Source organism: Galeopterus variegatus, unplaced genomic scaffold, assembly GCF_000696425.1.
Source record: "Galeopterus variegatus unplaced genomic scaffold, G_variegatus-3.0.2 Scaffold1554, whole genome shotgun sequence".
In the NCBI taxonomy this organism is placed as follows: Eukaryota; Metazoa; Chordata; class Mammalia; order Dermoptera; family Cynocephalidae; genus Galeopterus; species Galeopterus variegatus.
In genome coordinates this window covers 306,397-319,697 of record NW_007727665.1, presented here as the reverse complement: position 1 = coordinate 319,697, position 13,301 = coordinate 306,397, and the positions used below count along the sequence as shown (strand labels likewise).

Here is a 13,301-nt window from a genome sequence, read left to right as displayed (position 1 = left end):
GGAGAGAGGGCTGGCTTCGGGAGCCATGGGGAGGTGTGGACATGACTACCTAGTGCTCCTTGCTATATATGCAAGGAAGCATGAGGGCTCAGGAGAACTTGGGAGGGTCAGTCCATCCCTCCACCTGCCTCCTCGCTTGCAGTCCCTTGGTTACCTTTCCTGTGGGCTCCCCTTGAGTTCTTTCAGCCCAGGAGCTTTGGTGTTGCAAGAGAAGGCTTTTCTCAACAGGCTGAAACTGGCTTTCTTCCTTCTGTCCTGGAAGTCCAGAATCACTGAGCCCCCTGCATGGGGTCTTTTTGTCTTTCCCCTGTTTTTAGGTCCTTACTTTTGGCCTTATCCAAGAAGCACCCACTGCCACTGGGTTCTTCCCCGACCCCAGGGTGGTTGTCCTTCAAGAGAGCAGCCTGGAGGCCATGACCCTGAGTGTCCTTGCAAATTCTTATGCAGGTTTTATTAGGTTAGCAGGAAAATCCAAGATTATCAGAAAAGTGAAAGAAATCCCTTTGAAAGAGTCCTGCTGAGCCCTAAGTCTCCAACGATGTTGGAACCCAGCCAGCCTCTTGTGGTGGGCAGCAGGAAAGCCACAGAAAGTCACATAGTGGCGAGCAGAGGCACAGGGGCCTCGCCAGGAGATGGAACCTCCCAGCCTAGCCCTTCCAGATCAATTCTTTTTAGCCCCTGGACAGAAAGAACTTCTTTCTTATTGTTCCGAAAGAGAAGCTTTCTCTCTGAATACCTCACAAGTCAGCAGTTTTCCCATAATCTTCCTAAATCCACACCATTCCACCAAGGCACTAGAGAGGGAGCAGCCTCAGCCCATGGAATCTTCCATCAGCTTCTGAGGCCAGCCCAGGCTGGAAAGGGGCCCCCACTGTCTGAACTGGGTGAAGGGATAGACACAATGCCCTGCTGGGTCCCTTCTGGTAGGAGAAAGCTGGATTTAGATGAAACTACCCTGAAACCAGTTCCCCTGATCACCTCTGCCTCCCGTGCTTCTGCGAGCTCATGGGGCCTGGGAAGGTGAGAATGACATCATAACCTCTACCTGTCTTGTGTTGCTCCAGGTTTGACGGCTCTACTGATGATCCAGTGGGGTAAGTGGCATCGTCCCCGAGGCTAGCCCTTCCCTGGGCTCTGCTCCGTTCCCCCATTTACCTCCCCCTCCCCAAGTCCCTAGCCTTGTACATACTCCCCGAGTTCTTGCCAGATTTCAGTAGGGACTCTCCTCCGAAGCTCAGCCTCCTGCAAATGTCCTTGTCATCTAATAGCCCTGCTGTTCCTTCTCCCCGGGGGGTTCTTGCCTCCTTATCTACCCGCTGAACTCCTGCATGCACACGGGCCAGCTTCAATGTCAGCCTCTCTCAGCACCTGAACACATTTCACAGTACCTACCGTCGTGTCTGCAATTATTGGCTTAGGTGCTTTCCCTCCAGCCTCTGAGCTATGGAGGGAAGGAACCTCCTGCCTTATCCAGCTCTGTGTCCCCAGCCCCTTAGCTCAGCAAGGACAATGCACTTGCTCCTGTATCTGTTGAGCTGATTGGATGTGGAGTTTCCAGGGGATCTTGAGCAACTCAGGACTCTCAGGTCCCCTTCCCGTCCCGCTTGACTCCCTGGGCATCAGCTGGTCCCTCAGGCCCTCATCCTGAGGCTGTCCCCCGCTTCACACTAGACTGTGGCACTGGACATTCATCTCCCCTCTCGGTCTCACAGGAGGAACAGCCAGGGGCCCGGACATGGGGCAGATAGAGAGGCTGAAGGTCTCTCAGAACGCTTCCCTCCAAGCTACGTGTGTGCTTTACTCACATACAGTAATAATAACAGGACTGTGTGTGCACCCAGGGCTGGTGTGTGTAAAGCACTGGGGCGGAGCGCACTGGATGCCAGCGCTCTGCCAAGTGTTGTGTGTATGTTAACTCTTGGCCCACAGGGTCGTGCTATGAGGCTCATTTGTGGAGTACAGCCATTGTCCCCATTTTACAGAGGGAGAAGCTGAGTTACCCAGCTAGCAAGGTGCAGAGTTAGGATTTCAGCCCAGGCACCAGTATTCCAGATTCCCTGCTGTTACCCACCACCCTTTATTACCTCCACAGCACAAAAATCCATCCCCGATATGACTATGCTGTGACACGATGTGATAGAAGAAGCCTCCGGGCTCCTTCTTGGATGGCCCCGGGGGTTGTGTTCCCTGGGTTATCCCCTCCTTCTTCCTTTTGGTTTGGGGAGTTCACCGGTCCTGCTCCTATGTCACCGCAGGCTGCAGCCCAGCCCTACCAGCAAGCTCCACTCCTGGGTGACCTCTAGTTAGGGCCAAGGGTTACCCAAAAGCTCCTCCTTCTCTCCCTCTGGAGCCATCCATGTGCCTGAGCTTTCTCTTCCCAAAACCCTCCTGTAGCCACTTTGTACCCCTCCCCCCACCCCCTCTCACTGTCCATGTGGGGGCTGGAGGGGACTGTGCAGAGAGAGCCTGTGGAGGCCAAGGGGAGTCCCAGGGTCTAGATGGCAGCCACAGGCACTCTGCAGTCTGAACTCACCATTCCACCAGGGCCCTGCTGTAAAGTGCTGGCTGTATAAACCACACTGTCACAGGATGCGAGGTGGGAAGACACAGGAGATGGAACCGAAGTCAGTTTTTGGCAGATGCAGGGAAGAAGACTAGCACTCTCGCTTTCTGGTGTCCCTGTCAACCCAGCACAGGGCTGACTTCAGTGGAGGCCGTCACCGCCAGCGCCCCACTGGGAACAGATCCCCGTCCTGGACAAAGTCTCCCACACACCATAGGGGACATGAGAAACAAGCTGCCTTTTCCTAGTCAAAATAAGCTCTTTATTAGAACTTTAGCAGTGATATTGATAAACATACATTCTCTACCAGGACAACAAGTAAATACAAACAGCTTTAATGCAAGATTGGAGAAACAATCCGGGCCTGTCACTGGATTGTTACATCTGCCACTTCATGTATTTGCATTTTCATTAACATTCTGGAGTATTCCCAGCCATTCCCAATTTGGCCTCTTCTCTTCAGCGGATGAACATGCCATGCTTAATTCCCCCTGGACCTTACGTTGGGGCTGCCTTCCATGAGGTTGCAGGGCCTGCAGGAGAGTCTAACTGGGGGTGGAGAGCCTGACTGCCAGACTCTGGCCCCGGGGACTCAGGCTGAGGCCAGCGATTTTCAAGGGTGTCAGGAGGTCAGGAGACCTGGGTCCTAGCTCCGGCTCTGCCTCTACTGGCAAACTAAGGGTTGTGATGATGGCCCTGCCCACTCACAGCAGCTCCAAACTTGCTCTCCTGACTGGGAGGAGCTGCAAACCCACTCTTGACTGCCAGGTCCCTTGACTTGCTCCAGGTGTAGAAGGTGGATCCCCAAGGGCCCTGCCTGCCCCAGGGTGGAAGGCGCCAGTCCCACCAGAAAGCCCTCCTGACAAAGAAATAGCTGTTTCTTTTCTTTGTCCCAACTGGCCAGGTTCTGCCATAAAACTAGTCTGCTACTTCTCCAACTGGGCCCAGTACAGAGAGGGGGTGGCTCGCTTCTTGCCCAGGGATGTGGACGCCAGCCTGTGCACCCACCTCATCTATGCCTTTGCCGGCATGAGCCATCACCAGCTCAGCTCCGTGGAGTGGAACGACGAGGCTCTCTACCAGGAGTTCAACGGCCTGAAGCAGATGTGAGCCAAGGCGGAGGAGGGCGGGGGGGCGTGCGGGGACGGGCACCTCCTCTCAGAGCCAGAAACCCTCCAGCACTGCAGTCCTGCCCCAGGCCCGCCGTGTGGCTTTGGGCAAGTCTCAACACCTCTCTGGGCTTTCCTGTGCTTATGTGGAAGAGGTGGGGGTAGATTAGGGGATTCTAAAGGGCCCTTCCAGTTTAGGTCCACGTGGGATCAGGACTGTGGAACTGTTTCTCTCTCCCAGGAATGGCTTTCCTCATCCTAAATTCCATCCGTGCTTCAGCTCAAGTGTGGTGGTCACCTTTGCAAAGCCTCTCTGAGGACCTGCCCGATCACTTGCTTCCTGAATTCCTTGTGTATGCCCACAAGCAGTGTCTCCACAGCAGGACAGGAGGTCCTTGAGTCAGGAACCTGTCTTCTTTCCCATCTATAGCTTTCCCCAGAGTGCTCAGTACAGGCTCAGTCCCTGTGCCCAGGGACTTATGCATCGCCCATCCCCCTCCCACCCATCATCCCTACTTCCTTGAGTCAGGAACCTGTCTTCTTTCCCATCTATAGCTTTCCCCAGAGTGCTCAGTACAGACTCAGTCCCTGTGCCCAGGGACTTATGCATCGCCCATCCCCCTCCTACCCATCATCCCTACAGGAGCCCTGGGAGCTTGTGGGGTATATTCTAGAGTGTCTCTTCTTCTTTCCAGGAATCCCAAGCTGCAGACTCTAGCTTGTGGGGTATATTCTAGAGTGTCTCTTCTTCTTTCCAGGAATCCCAAGCTGAAGACTCTGTTAGCCATTGGGGGCTGGAACTTCGGCACTCAGAAGTGAGTCTGACTGTGGCAGAGTCCCCGGATGGGGACCTGGTGCACTGGCCAGAGACAGCCCTGTTCAGGAGCATAGGGGCCAGGCTGAGCTTTGGCCAGGGCCAGGGGGAGGGGTGCTGGACTTCGGGGGCCGACTTTCCTTCTGGGGTCTTGATGCCCTGTCAGGAGGGCAGCGGAGTGGGCTTAGCGCCAGGCCATTACAGATTCATTCTTGCCAGAAGCATGAGATCTAATCACAGCACAGGGAGTTCTGACCTCTTCAGGCCTTATTCTCTTTCTCCATGAAACAGGGAGAGGGAGGGCCCCAACTACTCCCAGACAACATACAGCGTGTATGTTTTCTGAGCCCTAGAATGGGATATCTTCTCTGAGAATTTTTGTTCCATTTCTGGGTGTAAAAGGCAGTCTGAGATGGAGCTTGGATGCCAAAATATTGGCATTTCTGGGACATTTTTGATGATTTATGGAATAATAGAGTGGAATATTTGGACTGAGACTTTTCCTGGAAAATCCAGAATATCTGATTCCCAAAGCTCTGAACAGTCTTTCTAAAACTTTTTTGGGTCATGAACCCTTTTGAGAATCTGATGAAAGTCATGACTCATGTTCCCAAAATAATACTAGACACAAATTTTTCATTGAAATGCAAGGATTTTTAGCCTGGTGTCCCCAGGCACATGGGCCCCACATAAGAACTGCTGCTATTAATCAAATTAAACTATAAGTTAATAAAAAGAAATTAAAACAGGCCCCGGCTCCCAGGCCCCCAGGTCTTTGCTAATCTTGCCACACTCCTCTTCATCTTAGAAACACTCCTCTTCCCCTTTAAATCTCCATGCTGGGGTGGCCGCTAGCTCTGATGCAAGGTGGGACAATTCGGAAAGCTTCTGAAGGGAATTTGAGAAGCAGGGCTCCTTGTGAGTCAATGTGCCCCCGATGATGTCAATGTTTGGGGGTAGCAAGCATTTCTAGATTGTTCCTTTTCCTTAACCAGGCTCATAGCTCACCAGCAAATACCCTGGGAGCCTCTGAAGCATCCCTCCCAGAGCCTCTCCTGGCCTAGATGCAGGAACATCAGTACCCTGAGTGGCTTCTCACTTGCCTCTGAGGGAGAGAGTGGCCTCCGGCTAGTCCAAGGCAGGCCCATACTCCCTTCATCACCCACAGGTTCACAGATATGGTGGCCACGGCCAACAACCGTCAGACCTTTGTCAACTCGGCCATCAAGCTTCTGCGCAAATACAGCTTTGATGGCCTTGACCTTGACTGGGAGTACCCAGGTAGCCGGGGGAGCCCCGCTGTGGACAAGGAGCGCTTCACAGCCTTGGTGCAGGTATGGCTGGGTGGGACAGTGGTCAGCCAGTCTGCAGAGGGACCCAGAGCTGCGCCCCACAGCACACGTGGGTGCTGCTCATCCCCCAGGGTCAGCTGCTTCACATATTGGCATAGCATTGACCAGTCCTGCAGTCACTTTTCAGACTCCTGAGAGGGAACATCTGCTTGGGGCTCCCAGGGGCCCACCGGGGCCGGCCTCTGTGTTTACTCTGAGCTGCTCCCTCAGGACTTGGCCAGAGCCTTCCAGCAGGAAGCCCAGACCTCAGGGAAGGAACGACTCCTTCTGAGCGCTGCAGTCCCAGCTGGGCGAGTCCACGTGGAGGCTGGATATGAGGTGGACAGAATAGCTCAGTGAGTCTCAAGCAGACGACTTGCACCCCATGTTCTCTGAGGTGGGAGAGGCCAAGGGCCTTCCACAGAGCCAAGGCCAGCCTGCAACCCCCTGCCTCTGGCCATGGCTGTCCCCACCCCACCCCACCAGGGGACACCATGGGGGGGGAGAGGGGGAAAGAGGGTTCCCCTGATCACTAGCCCCTCATTCCCTCTGTCCTGCAGGAACTTGGATTTCATCAACCTCATGGCCTATGACTTCCACGGTTCGTGGGAGAGAGTCACAGGACATAACAGTCCCCTCTACAAGAGGCAGGGAGAGAGTGGCGCAGCGGCCGAACTCAACGTGGTAAGTGGCTGGAGGGGTGAGCAAGTGTCCCGTCCAGTAGGCCCTGTTCCATGGCTGCTTTTGAACCTCATGGGCCTAATGGGAAAGGAAAGCAGGAAAACCAAGCAGGGCCCCGAGAAACTGGTGGTTTTCTGTTTCCTTGCTTGCTTGCTTGCTTTATTTTCCTCTTTTATGCTGCTGCTGAAGGGAAACCTCACTTCTGTGGAGTATCCTGGCTGATAGCAGACATAGTCAACCGATTTAATGACACCAAACAAGCAAGGGACGCATCGTGAGGCCCTCTTTGAGCTTAAATCTTCAGCCAACATAGCCCCTCCTTCCTCCACACACCTGCCCATTTCCATCAGGACACTGGGCAAACCTTTGCTCCCCGGTCCCTGAGTGACCTTCTGGAAGGTGCTTTCAGGGGTGGGAGCTTTCCCAAGTTGAAAACACCTCCGGGGCTGTCACTCAGAGCAGAACCACCCCCAGCCCCACCCCAGCCCCTGAAAAGGCCAGGCTTGTTTCAGACTGGGGTGGGCTGGCGCTTTCCACCCACGTCTTCCTCGTTGAGCAATCTAGTTATCTCCATACCTACCCACTCTAGATCTTAAAAGTCAGAAATAAACTTACTGGCCAGCTATTATTACTTTTTCTTAAAACAAACAGCAACAACAACAAAGCTCTAAATTAAAATGCTTTTCTGTGGGCTCCTCTGATATTATTACTTTTTCTTAAAACAAACAGCAACAACAACAAAGCTCTAAATTAAAATGCTTTTTACTTTCGAGGAGCCCACACCTCTGTGTGTCAGCAGGAGTGGGACGTTTTTTACTTCTGTGGCTCCGTCACAAATAAAGCGCACCTCTTTGGGCTGGTGAGTCAGACATCCGCGTTTCACACCGAGCCTGACCCTCCACCCCATCTGGACAGCTGTGCGGCTTTGGGGAAGCTGTATCCCCGAGAAGCCCCCAAGCCAGTGGGGAGACACACAGAGAAATCCCCCGAGAGGTGAGCGGGGCTGAAGTCCCACCGCATTCTGCTCACCCTGCTGCGTGCTCTGAGTCCATCGGGGAAAGGAGGCCCTTTTCTTTCCACAAAGAGGCCCTTCTACTCACCACACTGTGTGTCTGGAGACTGCTTGTGGCCAGAGGGATGATGTTCCCAAACTCATGCAAGCTCGGACCTTGGCCCTCAGAAAGCTCCAGCCTGATCAAACATAAATTATGTAGATAGAGAAAAAGAAATTGAGTGAAAACCATTCTTTAAGTGCTAAGAGGCTGCAGAATAACTAAATCTGGACTCAATGAGGACAGCTTCTTGGGGAAAGTGGGTCATAATCCTGACTTGGGGGAAGAATCTTCATCATTTACTCAACGTGCTTACACTGGATGCCTCCTCACGTCATAGGCCTGCGGGTTACATCAGGTAACACGTGATCAGAGGCGGGTGAGGAGCCAAGTGTTGCTTTGCTCTTTCTATTGGAGCGTCCAGGTGTCAGGCATGTTCCAGGCACTGGTGATTCAGAGATAAGCACACAGCCCAACTCCCTGCCCTCGTACTCAGAGTGAAACTTGTAACCATAGTGATGGTGACGATGACCACAAGCCACCTTTTATCGCCTTCTGCTAGACCTTCTGCATCCTTCAGTTCTCAGAGCCCTCGGAGGTGGATGTTTTCATTATTTCCATTTTACAGACAGGACACTCAAGGCTCCACGAGGTGGAATCAGTTGCAGGAGAAGGCGGGATCTCTCTCTGCTTTGTTACCTGATGTACACAAGTGTCTAGGACAGTGCCTGGCACCCAGGGAATATCTGTTCAGTGAGCACTTGCGTGACTCTAGAGCCCATGCTCCCTGCTGAAGTGCCATGCAGCTCCTCTCACTGGGGCTGAGGTCTCAGACAGGTCTAAAGAAGCCGGGCAGAGGGCCGGCCCGTGGCTCACTCTGGAGAGTGTGGTGCTGACAACACCAAGGCCACGGGTTCAGATCCCTATATAGGGCCAGCCCATGGCTCACTTGGCTGAGCGTGGTGCTGACAACACTAAGTGAGGGGTTGAGATCCCCTTACCGGTCATCTTTAAATAAAAAAAGAAGATGGGCAGGGCTGGACTTCTACTAAAGGCCCTGATGTTCCAGCTGGGGAGTCCCTCCCAGCTTTTCCCTCCCAGCTCTGTCTCCAGAGCCCCCAGTTTTAGACAACCAGAACCCAGCAGAAAGCAGAGAAAATTAACCCTGCCCTCCTCTCCACCACCAGGATGCTGCTGTGCAGCAGTGGCTGCAGAAGGGGGCCCCTGCCAACAAACTGATCCTTGGCATGCCCACCTATGGACGGACCTTCACCCTGGCCTCCTCGTCAGACACCAGGGTAGGGGCACCAGCCACAGGGCCTGGCATCCGCGGCCCCTTCACCAAGGAGGCAGGGGTGCTGGCTTACTATGAGGTAAGAAAACCCATGGCCACCCTGAGTATTGTGGGGGTCAGGGTCTGCCTGGAGTTTCTGAGCGAGGATGTCAGGCACAGAGAATTCTGGCCAGGTAAATCCCATCCCATCCCATCCCTGCCATCTTGTATTTATCCTTAAGCCTGGGTGCCTCAAGTGGAATCCAGGGTCCAGGCCACTCAATCTAAAACCTCAATCTAAAACCTCCAGGCTTCCTCAGACAGGAATTTCCTAATCTCTAGTTCTCCTCCTGGCCAGGAGGAGCAGGTGCCTGCCAGAGCCCCGCTCTTCCTCCCCAGCTCTGCTCTCTGCTCCCATAGGTCTGCTCCTGGAAGGAGGTCAGCAAGCACAGAATCAAGGACCAGGAGGTTCCCTACGCCTTCCAGAACAACCAGTGGGTGGGCTTCGATGATGCGGAGAGCTTTAAAGCCAAGGTGAGTCCCAGCCCTGCTGGAGAGAGTTGTCCCAGGCAGGCCCAAGGCCTGTCATTAACATCAAATGACAACAGCCAGAACCTCTTCAAGGATGAAGCTCCTTTCAAATGTCCCAACATTTCCCACATCTCCATGTGATAGTATTTTGTACCTTTAACATCTATTGATTAAGAAAAGGCACAATGACAAGAAATTGCTCTATATTGAGTAGCACTCTTGAGAAAATTTGTATTTTATTAAAATACAAATTTTAGGAAAAATACAGGTGGTGAGGCATATGCTTTTGTTCAGTCCATGGCAATATTTGGTCCATGTTCAAATTATGGACCTTTTGATTTATGTATAGGACTCCCTTCTCCTGCTCAGTTTTGGGGCCCCAAAGCTTTAGTGTGTTTATTTGTTTCCACGCCTCTGTCCTCCATGAGATTGTTTGCTCCCGAGAGAGATGCCACATTTGTTTTATTGAACGCCCCACATCAGTTATCCTGTAGGGCAAATAGTGGCAGGTTCTGAGAGAGGTGGAGACAAAGTGCTCTGGGAGGATGGAGGGGGAGCACGGTCCTGGCTAAGGGAGATGGGAGAAGGGGATTTGAGGTAAGTCTCAGAGCACAGAAGGCGGGCATTCTGGGAGGAAACCACACAATCAAAGCCATGGCAGAGGAGAAAGCGGGGGATGGGCTCTAGAACAAGGCACAGACCCACAGAACTGGACCCCAGAGCAGGGACGGGTATAGAAAGGGAGGTAGCTGGAGAGGGAGAGTGGGCCAGCAAGGGGTCCAGGCCAGCCCGACCCCCATCCCCCAGCCCCACTCCAGGGCGAGCACCATGGCCCCCTAGCAGGATCAGGGGACAGAGAAGCACACTCTGAAGGAACACACAGCCAGACCCTCAGGAAGCCTTGAGAACCTAGTGGAGGAGAACTGGCCCTCAGGAAGGACAAGACATGAAGACAGGGAAGCAGAACCTGATTCAGATCTTTTGGGAAGCGTAGTCATTCCCACGGTAACCAAACTTACCACAACCAGAAGATAGGACCCTCAAATAAAGCAGCTCAGCCAGCAGAGACCAAGATGGAAAGGCTTCCAAGGTGGGGAGGGCCACACCCATCACTACTCCTCACCCCTCCACCCCACCCTCACCCCAGGCCGTGCTTATGTCAGGACAAGGGGATTGCACAATGACAGATGCCCAACAGGGATCAGGACGCAGCCATGCAGGCTCCCCAAGGTGGGGAGGGCCACACCCATCACTACTCCTCACCCCTCCACCCCACCCTCACCCCAGGCCATGCTTATGTCAGGACAAGGGGATTGCACAATGACAGATGCCCAACAGGGATCAGGACGCAGCCATGCAGGCTCCCCGCCTGGGGCTGGCTCCAGAAGCTCCCGCTGATCATGGGCCTGAGGGTGCTGGAGAAAAAAGAGCTCTGTTCAGTGAGGAAGAAGCGGTCCCTGGGGTGGCTGGCTGGGCTCACCAGGCTCCCTGCTGCATCTCCGGGGCGTAGGTCAGCTATCTGAAGCAGAAGGGCCTGGGCGGGGCCATGGTCTGGACGCTGGACTTGGACGACTTTGCTGGCTTCTTCTGCGGCCAGGGCCAGTACCCCCTCATCCAGACGCTGCGGCAGGAGCTGAGTGAGTAAGGGGCCAGGGACAAAGGTGGACAAAAGTGGTCCACTCTTAATGGACCATAGGTCCTGGGTCCTTCTGAGGAAATGACTTTGCCCCAATATTGTGATTTCCCAAGTTTCATGAAACCCCAGGAGCTGAGGAAACTGTTGCAATGAGTCTCCATGCTCTGCTTCTTCTACCTGGCTGTAGCAACGCCTGCCCGGGGTGTTGTAACCTGGGCTTCCCTCCAGAGGGCCTCAGCTGGGAGCAGCAGCTTGCTCCTCTCTTATGGAGGAGAAAGCCTGCACTCAGCCTGCAGTGTGGGACCCCCACTCCCCCTCACCAGACATGGTTGGGCTATGCAGATGGTATAAGGCCACTGACACCCTGTTTCACACGTGTAGCACAGGTGTTGTCTGTGGAGCGGTGTTCCAGCTGTAGGTGTGGCTGTTGTCTGGCTGTTCTCTGCCTGGGGTACCTGGCTGTGCTCTGCCAGTAGGGTGTGGGGTGTTGGGCTGCTGCCTGCCTGCGTGCTTGGCCTGTGGGTGTGGGATCTCTTGAGGGAGCCTTGGTTGAATCTTCACTGTCTTCCCAGGTCTTCCAAACATGCCTTTAAGCCCCTTCAAGCCTCAAGTTCCCCCACCGGATCAGCCTTCTGAACCTGAGCATGGTCCCAGCCCTGGACAAGACACCTTCTGCCAGGGCAAAGCTGATGGGCTCTACCCCAACCCTCAGGAACGGTCCAGCTTCTACAGCTGTGCAGGCGGGCGCCTATTCAAACAAATCTGCCCAGCAGGCCTGGTGTTCAGCTCCTCCTGCAAATGCTGCACCTGGAATTGAATCTCCAAGGTCCCTCCATCCCCAGCCCCAAGGCTGGGGCCTGGGATCTCTCCATGGCTTGCCTCCCCAGCTTTTCCTGGGTCCTGCAGGCCTCTGTGGTCTTTCCATATCCAAGTTTTCTGCTCTCAGCCTTGGGTTTCTTTTTTCTGTGTCTCCTGGGCTGCCTATTCATTTGCAAAATAAATCTTTGGTTTGCCCCCTCTTCTCCAAAATGTGGTGATTTAAAGAGGCTCTCTAAGCACACTGTTGACTCAAAAACTGCCTGGGGGAACCATGAGGGAGGGTGGCATGAAGTATGCACAGGTCAGAGCTGGGTGGGAAGGTGGTCCATTCAGGATATGCCAGGCCCCGTGCCAGGTCTCAATGAGTCCACGTTCCACTGGGCAGTTTCTAGCGCACAGGTGACAGCATCCAGAGCATGGCCCTGGGTCCGACACATTCATTGGCCCTTCAGAAGCTTTTCCGGCTAACCTCTGCTCAGGTGTTATTCCAGAGATGCACAGTAGATGGCAGCAGAGAACAGCATTTCCCTGCCTTAAGGGCTCTGCTCGCAGCCACTCCGTATTACAGTAAGAATTCAGGCCTCTGGTACTAAGTTCTCTGAGATAAATCCTCTTTGAGGTCCTTCACATGCCTTCTCTCACCTACTGCTCCCGTTAGCCAGATGATGCAGGAACAATTATTATCCTCATTTTACAAGTATTTAAACTGAAGACGATTCTAACCAGTTCCGAGTCCAGAACCAAAGCCTGAAACGGGCTAAGGCAGGCCAGGAGAGCATGCACACACAGTATCCCAGAGGAACGGAGTAACCTAGGTGGTCCTTGCAGATTTGGGTTGCACCATGGTCATTCTATTTGAAGAAAAGCTGCATATAACTTATGGTCTATCCTGTCATGCACTCACCCACCCAAGCTGGTTTTGGAGGTGGGACTCAGGTGGGCAGCTGGGATGGAGACAGGTGGGGAGAGAGGGAGGTGACCTGGCCCCTCACATGAGTGCAACGAGTACCAAACTGCCCTAGCAATGCCTTCTCCACTTCTACACCCTGCCTGTCCTTGGGCCTTCTGAAATCTGATCTGCTTCAGTCCAGAACACAGACTGCATTGGCATGTGTTCCTGTCCGCCAAGTTCTCATCTGGAAGGGGATATGTCATATCTACATCCCAACAAGATACCAGTCCCAAGTCCAGGCCTCTGGAACTTCTGACCAACCAGCTATAAAGCAGGCTTCCCACAGGAACCCTGATTAGGGGTTGTAATTAGGGGTTGTATAATTAGTTGGCTCGAGCAGCTCACAGAACTCGAGGAAACCCATACTTACATTTATTGGGGGTTTTTTTGTTTGCTGAACCGCTCTTCCGATCTGTACAAATATCTCTTTGTCATACTGATTTCATTTATTTTAGATGCATACGTAATAACTTCGTATAGCATACATTATTGGGAGGTATGCGACTTAACCCCTGACTTGGAGTTGTCAGCACCACACTC

General features: G+C 53.4%; 1 protein-coding gene across 2 annotated transcripts; it reads left to right on the top strand.

Annotated features, from left to right (window-relative positions):
- The first annotated feature begins 996 nt into the window (after positions 1 to 996).
- CHIT1 (chitinase 1 (chitotriosidase)) lies at positions 997 to 12,005 on the top strand. 2 transcript variants are annotated; one of them, XM_008577637.1, is made up of 10 exons: positions 997 to 1,094; positions 3,468 to 3,669; positions 4,431 to 4,487; positions 5,655 to 5,820; positions 6,049 to 6,173; positions 6,378 to 6,501; positions 8,738 to 8,923; positions 9,244 to 9,357; positions 10,865 to 10,991; positions 11,563 to 12,005. In XM_008577637.1, the coding sequence occupies exons 1-10, from the start codon at positions 1,082 to 1,084 to the stop codon at positions 11,805 to 11,807; spliced, it is 1,359 nt and encodes a 452-aa protein (XP_008575859.1). In that variant the 5' UTR covers positions 997 to 1,081; the 3' UTR covers positions 11,808 to 12,005. The 2 variants fall into 2 exon arrangements, with proteins under 2 accessions (XP_008575859.1, XP_008575860.1); XM_008577638.1 differs by lacking the exon at positions 10,865 to 10,991 and having other exon boundaries at positions 11,563 to 11,674.
- The last annotated feature ends 1,296 nt before the right edge of the window (positions 12,006 to 13,301 follow it).

Coding starts and splice junctions, on each gene's coding strand:
- CHIT1 (XM_008577637.1), top strand. Junction 5,821..6,048: donor GCTTCACAGCCTTGGTGCAG/GTATGGCTGGGT, acceptor CTGCTCCCTCAG/GACTTGGCCAGAGCCTTCCA. Junction 6,502..8,737: donor CAGCGGCCGAACTCAACGTG/GTAAGTGGCTGG, acceptor CTCCACCACCAG/GATGCTGCTGTGCAGCAGTG.